At 46.8% G+C, this 8,604-nt stretch overlaps 1 protein-coding gene across 1 annotated transcript in view; it reads left to right on the forward strand.

Annotated features, from left to right (window-relative positions):
• Positions 1-248: 248 nt before the first annotated feature.
• The window catches only part of IL20RB (interleukin 20 receptor beta), a 9,157-nt gene continuing 801 nt past the window's right edge, over positions 249-8,604 (forward strand). Inside the window, exons 1-6 of the mRNA XM_010132327.1 lie at positions 249-306; positions 3,995-4,121; positions 4,785-4,975; positions 6,746-6,870; positions 8,064-8,214; positions 8,515-8,570. Coding sequence (XP_010130629.1) covers positions 249-306; positions 3,995-4,121; positions 4,785-4,975; positions 6,746-6,870; positions 8,064-8,214; positions 8,515-8,570 — 708 coding nt within the window. The remainder of the gene's footprint in view (positions 307-3,994; positions 4,122-4,784; positions 4,976-6,745; positions 6,871-8,063; positions 8,215-8,514; positions 8,571-8,604) is intronic.

Raw genomic sequence — 8,604 nt, forward strand, 5'->3', positions numbered from 1 at the left:
AGACTTGTAAGGAAATGCTGGCAGCAGATTGCCCAGGCACTCCCTGCGACTACGCCCATACAAACAGTGTACCCGCGTCTCTGGCATCGGCGCGGACAGGCAGAGGAGCAGTGTTTGCAATGTTCCCCTGCAGCGTGCGCTTCGCTCCCATCATGGCTGGCTCAGACAGGGCTCCCTGTCTGGGACATGGAATTTCTGAGCTGTGCAACGGGGAATGAATGTGGGGAAAGGTGACAACCGTGAGCAAAATGTCACTAAAGCTCGTCTGCTTCTTCCTCTGCACTTTGACTGCACCAGATCGCACAGGTAAAGGGCTAAAATACCTTCAGTTGACTTGTCCAAAGATAAAGGGGTTGTGAGAAATAGTAAGTCTGACTCCTTGGGTTCAAGATGCCTCTATAAAACTTAAGCCAAAAAGGTGAGGTCAGGTGATCCTGAATTTTAATCCTTTGTCTAAAATCAATACTAAATAAGCAAATGAAAAAGACAATCCATAGATTCTATGTTCTGCAAGTCAATTCTAAAATCTAAAGGGGAGTTTCAGATGGAGGAAATGAACTTACTAAAACTGTGTTTGTCTCTGTTCTTTTGCTGTTCGGTGAGAAGCTGAGCTTTCCTCTTTTAGTGCTGATCCCTTTGAGCACAGGGGATGCCCTGCCTCTGGAGTGGATGCAGGGTCAGAGAGGAGCTGTATAAAGTGCTAATTAATAGCTCAAGAATGTTCACTGAGGCTCTTCTTTACTCTGGAGGGAGGTTGTGCAATTTGTAATCTGCTCCTCCACACAGCAGGAGAGAAAGGTGGGACGATTTACACTGTGTCCCCCATTCTCTTGGCCTTGACCTAAAATACCAGCATTCGTGTTTTAGTCTCCTTTTCTGAGCAAAGAACATTTCTTGACTGAATGTCTACGTCTAAATAGAAAAATGTTAGACAAGGGAAGTCCTTCCATTTGGTCTGTAACAAATGAAAAGGAATGTACTGCTGATCGGGTAGGAGGGAAAACTGCCACTTACAGAGGAAACCTGGACAGGTCTTCTGTTTGGCATGACTGGAGATGTTAGGCAAAGAGTCACTACCCCGGGCTGAAAGACTGCAGTTTGGCTTCTCCTGTTTTTCCTTACACACTGTTGTGAATCCCTGACCGAGTGGAAGCGGTGCACCGCCCGGGCTAACAGCCTGCTGCGTCCGGCAGCTCTCTCTGTCCCTTTGTCTCCTGCACTTTGTATGACTTGTTTCCTTTCCCTTCAAAACTCATAGACCAGAGTAAATGGAGTATTTTAGTACTGAAACAACATGCTTCACTGTTTGTACTCGCTGCTTTCCCTGTTTATATAACCTCCAATTATCTGCTCTCCCAGTATTAAACATGTATTTGCTTACAATTGTTCTGTGGGCTGTTGCAACAGACAGATTGGAGAAACCAGGAATATAATTTGTTTGGGTATGACACAGGATATATTATGTCAAGATCAACAGTATTTTGAAAGAGCATGAACCTCTCTTCCAAACTACAGCTTTCAGCACAGCTCTGGGTCCCAGGCAGGAGGCAGGGAAGCACATCAATGCTCTTATTGCTCAGGGACCCCATTTAATTTGTGTACTGGGTGAAAAGATCTCTGGTTTTAGCTTTGCACCTTCCAGATTCAGTCCTGAGGGCTGTCCATGTGTCCTGTGAGCTGTGTGTCCGTAACACAACACACGCCCCACCGCCTTGTCCTACCTGCAGAGCTGGAGACTTGGTTTTCCAACACTGAATGCAAACGCTCCACGGCACTCAGGGAAGAGCTGCTGTGTGCAGAGGGTATGTGGCCGGTGAAGATTAGCAGATACTCTCTGTAGATAACACATGTGACTATTAGGGTTTTACATACCTATTTTTCTCAGAGAAGAGTTCTTACAAGTAACAGAATTTGTGCCCATCCTGAATCTATTAAAAACAAAAATAAATCATAGAATCTTTTTTATAGACACACATACAATGTCGTTCGGAGCAGTTTTTGCTAATGAAAGGAAGAAAGAAACCTTAGCATCTGTATAGAGACTTCTGCAGTTCAGCTGAAGTGAGGTGATGGGTGTCTCTGTGCCAATACAGGAGTCACTGGTTTTACCAGGAAACCATGCACGGAGTGACCCATAACCAGGAAATGAAGACGGGTCTCAAACAGATATGAAAACATCTTTGGGCCATTCAAAGGCAAACAGGCCAATTCAGAACCATCTTCTTTTAAAATTGGTTTCCAGACAGTTTAATAAGATAGGACTTAGTACTGCTGAATACAAAAATACATATCCAAAGAGTCCTGAAGTCAAGGACTTACATTAGGAAACCCTGCAGTGCGGTTCACCCCTGTTCAGAGCTGGAACATCACTGTGTGCGTGAGTCATGGCGAAAGACTAGTGTCTGGTCAGGTGACGGAAGTGTGGTGTAATTCCCGTACTTGGGTGTGCCGACTCCCAAACCAGCATGGGAACCAAGACTGCCAGGAGAAGTAGGAGCGTTGAGAAGGATGGAGGATACAAGAGATCAAGAGATCAAATGGCCGGTTAAGCTGCAGAGTGAAGATCAATACAGGATTTTTGTCTTAAAAAAAAAAGAGGAAACAATGCCTTGACACTAGTGTGGGCTCCTAACCGGCCAGAAGCGATGGAACAGCTGCTACGGCAGTGACTCTTCTGCTGTCTAAATGACAGGGAAGAAAGCTTCTCATCCCAGAGATATCTGCCTTTTGGTTTAAAGAACAGCTGAGCATTGTGTCAACAGATCCATACAAGTTATCCCAAAGAATAATGACAGAGTTGGCACCAAGGTTCTCCACATCATTAGTGATTTTGTAAAGATATATATATTATACAGGGAATATTCTAAGGGCAGGAAGAAGATCAATGTTGTTCCCATGCTTTAAAAAAGAATCGTCATGAAAACATTGCTCATGGACTTGACAGCCTGTTTTTTGTCTGGGTAGAACTGGCATTAAGTGATTCTCTTTGTAAACAAAAAGAAGACACCCTCTTTTAATGACAGGTAGAGATTAATGGAAGATGGACCTTGTTAAGTGAGACAGATGTAATTTAAAAAACCTGATTAGAGTACAATCTGTAGGTAATATAGATAATTGCCATAGAACAGTTACCTTGTTTTTGAGAGTGCAGAAATGACCCTGGCTGCACTGGGTTTGTTGAAACTCTTCCATCCATTCCTCCCTTCCAGTGGTTCCTTGGCAACCATTCCCTGCTGAGCAGAGTGAACATCATTTTCTTGGGACTGGAAAGTAGCAGAACAAGATAAGTTTGTTCCCATAGTGTAGTGCAGGATGTGCCCCTGGGTAATCCTGCCTTCTGCGCCCTGGTCCAAACGCTGCTAAGGATCTCCCGTTAAGATGCCATAGGCTAAAATTAACTATGCTGTGGGTACCATCCCATACTTTGCTTTCGGAGCAATGTAATAATTTAATCTATAGTCCATTGAATAAGTTTATCCATTAAAGGGTACTTTGATCACAAGCACTGACACCATTCGAATCCTGCAACATGAAAAAAGCTGTACCAGGGCGAGGACCTTCTACAGTGTCCAGTCCAGTCGAGCCTGGAAATAAAAACAGCCCGTTTCGATCCGTGACACCCATTGGAACAGTCCATAGAGTGCAAGAGAGGATCTGTGACCTGACTTCACTGGATCCAGTTGGATGGCTTTGTAAAAAGCCTTATAAAAGCTTGACCTTTTCTCAGTGGTTTACTGGTATAAACTCTGAAATGATGGAAAGGCTTTCCCTTTCTGTGAGCAGCGCCAGCCTAACTGCCCTGCCATCTGCTCTTTGGTTGTCATTTCTTCTTCTCTGTAAAGTACTTCCAAGCACTGAAGTGACAGCAGTGAAATCACGAGTGTGTATTTCTGATGCAAAATGCAGTTTTGCACTATTCTTCAAAGCTTTTCTCCTAGTACATTGATATACCTTTTTCTTTCTTTTCTTTTTTCACTTTTGCTAGGAATTCTAGGTGAAGATGCTTTGTTGCCAGCACCTCAGAATATCTCTATTCTTTCTACCAACATGAAACACTTTTTAACTTGGAGTCCTGTGATCATCCAGGGAGAAATTGTGAGATACTCCGTTGAGTTTCAGGGGTAACGTCTGGGTTTTTTCCTCTTCTTTGCTCTTCGGACACTGTTTACTTAGACTTAAAATCCTGCACTGATTGGATGTCTTGAGCACTATTCTGTTCACAGGAGAAAGAGAAGTTGATCACAAGGTGGGTGGCGGGGTGGGGGCGGGAATCCTTTTGCTCCAGCTCTGAGAATGTTCACAGGTTAATGGATACCTGGGAGATGCAAGGTGTTCATAGAGCCCACATGTGAAGAATTCAAAAGTTAGGAAGATTACCAACAGTTCCTTTAGAAGAGGAAACAGAAAACGTCTGTGAGTTATTCAGCGTTAATCTTTAAAACATTTAGCACACAGGACAGGAGGTTTCTGATGCATCTTGAGCTACAACTTGTATCACAGTATGGCTTTGGAATTCTGGCATGATCAGTCAAGGGAGTGGGCAGGATTTGATGCATCAACACTTCATTGGCTATTCCTACCTCCTACCATATCATACTGCCTTTGGCTCTGGGAGGTTTTCTCTGGATAAGATCTAAAACACACTTGTACACTCCTGGTATTCCAGCCCCAGTGTATCCCAGTACTGGTTTTACCTGGAAAGAACTAGCAAGAAGCCTGAGCCCACATCACAGATACATCTTAAGTCAGAGTGTTGCCTGTCTGCTCTCTTTTCTTCTCCTCAGGGAGTATGAACGAGAGTATGCCAATGAGAGCTGGATTCCCACCTGTGAGTGTTCACTCATCACAGCCACAGTGTGTAACATCACGGAGGACATCTCAGCCACTGTTGCCTATAACCTTCGTGTAAGGGCAGTTGTTGGTGCTAGAAGATCAGAGTGGGGCACTCTGAAAGGTTTCTTCAATCGCATCACAAGTGAGTCCTGCTCTTTGGCTGAAGCGACACTGGTCATGGTCATTTCTCAGAGCTCGGTGTCGAGGGATTGCTCACGTGCGTGTGTGAGTAGGGTGCAGGTCACACAAAGCCCATGGACGCACAGAGCGCATCCTACTTCTCAGGTCCTGGGTTGGGAAGTTTCACTCTTAGACAGCCATGCTGGGTTCTTGGACATGAGTTCCTCCTGAGGCAGAGCTGAATTTAACAGAGCTTGAATTTCAAGGGCTTCAAAGATAGGTGAGAAGACTCCAGGCATATCTTTTGGCAAGTTGTCCACTCTTACCCCTGATTTCAAAGAGCTCTGATCAAGCAGGGTTGCTGTCAATGCTCCCTCTAATCCACGTCATCTAGTCACTTCTGAGGTTCCAAACCCAATCCTATGGATGGCACTTACTCTAGAAAACACCCGTGTCACCCTCAATCTACCTCAGGCTCTCCTGGAAGTCCCACTCCCTTCCAGACACGATCCCCTCCTCTTACGTTGTCAGATAAACGAAGTAACATCAGAAGAGAAAAGAAACATGGGAGCTGAGGTGTTGCAGCAGTTCTGGCAATGCAGGGTATTTTCTCCATATCCTTCCAACTCCTGCAAAGCTGGAGGCCCAGCTCAACCCAAGGATCGTGTTGCAGCCTGAAGCCAGCATGGCATTTCCCCTGTTTCTCTGGAATCATTACCTCTGTTCTCTGCTCTGCAGTCAACTGCTTTCAGCAATAAAATCAGTTAGACAGATTCCCAGCTTTTAATTTAAAAGCACAAATTGGTTTTCCAGGCCTCCCATTTGTGTCACGCTCATCATGACCATACTTGGATTTTATGTTTTCCTATTGCTCAGTAGTAATGGCAATTCACTGGACGTAAGAGCAAATGCTATTAAGAACATCTCCCCTGTATGTGGCTATTCATTGCCCTGCTTCCTTTCTTGTCAGCAAGGAGGTTGAAACCAGTTTCAGCTACAGCAGACTGGTGAGGAACGCATAGATAAGTAGTGCAGATACGATCTCCGTACTGCCCCGACTCCAGTTCACGAACGTACAGTGTGGAGTTTCATCCACGCTCGACTGATTCTGGTTGTTTCATTAACACTCCTGACACAGCAGAATCCCAGACCGATCCAAGCATGAAGCAAATCACCTGCAGATTTACTTGCATTTGTTTACAAAAACCTAAGTCACAGTCACCAGCCCAAGTCTATCTAAAACCATGTGGATACTAAAAGTAAATCAGGATTCTTGTGAACTGCCAGAGTTATCCTGAGGCTCATATTGCTTTTCCTTCACCTTTGAATATCTGCCAGAATTCCCATGAAGCAGCAGTGGTTTCAGAGCTCTTGTTCTGTGTGTTACTGCGAACCTAATGCCCAGGAGCAGAAGAGCTGGCCTGATCTGGTGTCTCATCTTCTGGTTGCCCAGCTGGTTCTGCTGATGATGATCAAATGGCACCCTCAGGCCAGACACTTCCTCCACTGGAGAAAATTCAAAACCTTTCAAGTTCTGTACAACTCAGTTATTGCCCATCTCCTGTTTTCAATGCCAGTCATGATCCTCCTCCTGCTCAGAGACGGCAACTGTATCTAGACATACAGGGAGGTAGAGCGGAGAGAAGTTTTTGCCCCACTGAAGCAACCAGCTATTATTTCAGATTAATGTTCCTGTGCTCATGTTGGCAGCTTCTCTTCCTCTTCTAGCTGGGCAGACAGTTGTTAAGAGTTGCCTCTGATCTGTGAAAACGGTGCTCTCTCTGTGTCGCAGCTTCCCTGACCCCACCGCTGATGAAGGTCACAGCAGATGGGTATCATTTACTGGTGGAGCTGGAAGACATGGGGCCTGCCTTTCAGTTCTGCGTTCTCTATTGGAAGGAGGGCCAGGAGAGCAGGGTGAGTTTTACCCTCGGGTTTGGGGCAGTGACAGAGGGCCCTCACACTTAGAGCATACAGACACTGCCCAGAGCCTCTTTGCCAGTCCAAGTGCCTGCTGTGAGGCTGGAGGACCTGCCTGGAGTCAGCGTGTGCGTGTTCCTCCGCACGTGCCAGTGTGTTGCTCCTACCCCCATGGTGAAGATTGTCTGTTCTTTCCACGTTTCATTCTCTGGGAAGAGGAATCCCCCCAGGACCTCAACTACTGAAAGACACCAGAGGTCAGAAGGGTTTATGCTGGCTTTCTTCTCTGAACATAATTTGGTTTACTCAGACCAAGATTAAGGTGTCACACTGAGGTGCTGCCAAAGTTTTCTCGGCAGTTTTTTGGAAAACAGCTTGCCTGTGACGGTGAGCTGTAACTCGCTCAGCTGAGGGCATCACTTACATCTGGGCAATACTGAAGCAGTGACGATTTATGTTCCATTCAGGTCCCTCACAGCCAGGTTGGATGGGACTTCAAACAACCTGTTCTAGAGGAAGATGTCCCTACCCAGGAGAGCCCTGCTGGCTTGTTGGAGGGGTCCATATGTGTGTGAGGCTGGAGGCTGATCAGGCCTTCTGCAAGTGCAGGCTTTCACAAGCATTAGGAGCAGCTAGCTAATTGTTAGCTGCCCTCTAATGACCGGGGAGACGGGTAGCGGCAACTTCATTTTGCTAGCAGCTAACGGAGTCCAAATTCATTTGCTCCTCACTAGTCCAGTCCATCCCCTCTCTGTGCTCTAGAGTCACGGCATAGCTCTCACACCCCTGTCACAGCATGGTTCTGCCACTCCTATCATATCATGCTAGCACAGACATGATTTTGGTATCCCAGCAAAAATTCAGGTCAGTCAAGACCTTGGTCATCAAGCTCTTACACCAGGGGAGTAGATCATGGGCTAGTGTTGTGCCCAACAGTATCATTATGGCTCTTTGGCTCACAGCCCCTTCCCTTCCATCCCCTCCTACCCTTCCAGACATGTCTGCTCTCATTCTGCACTCCTTTGTGCTTCCTGGTTTGCTGCTTTTCTCCCGCCCTTTCCCTGTCGGACACCTGCTACTGCTCCTTCCTTTTGTCCCAGTAAAGTCCTGGCTAGCATCCTGCTAGGAGTCCTGGTCTCAGTAACGTCCTTGCCTTATGCCTGATGCTCTCTCTCTTGGACCTGTGGCAGATGCAGCAGAAGGTGGTGAAAGACGTCAGCTCCGTGGTTCACCTGGACACCATGGAGGCAGGACCAGATTATTGTGTGAAAGCCCAGACGTATGTTGAGGCGATCAACAGAAGCAGCGATTTCAGCCAGACACAGTGCGTGAGGGTGCAAGGTAACAGCCACCCTTCCTTCCTATTCCCCTGGTGTAGTCACGGCCGAGGACACTCCAGCAGCTCTTCCTTTTGCTTCCTGCCTTGTTTGCAAACGAGCTGCCCGTTTGTTCCTTGGGGGAGGGAAAAAAGACGACTCACCGTGCAGCCCCCTACACGGGCACCGGTATCCTTCCCTGGGCGTACCGGCGAAGGCTCTCACCAGGACGGTGGGAAGAGCAGCCCCAGAGGGTGCGGGCTGACTGCACTGGGTGGTTTGTCCTCACAGCCTCTCTGAGTTTTGCTGCCTCTGTTATTTCTAGGTGGCACATCCATGTGGCTGGTTACTGCCCTCATCTCCTCCGCTGGCTTTGCTGTGGCTGGCTTTGCCCCGCCCTTTTTTTTTCTGGAAA

Source organism: Buceros rhinoceros, unplaced genomic scaffold (genome assembly GCF_000710305.1).
Source record: "Buceros rhinoceros silvestris isolate BGI_N320 unplaced genomic scaffold, ASM71030v1 scaffold2633, whole genome shotgun sequence".
NCBI classification, from domain to species: Eukaryota; Metazoa; Chordata; class Aves; order Bucerotiformes; family Bucerotidae; genus Buceros; species Buceros rhinoceros.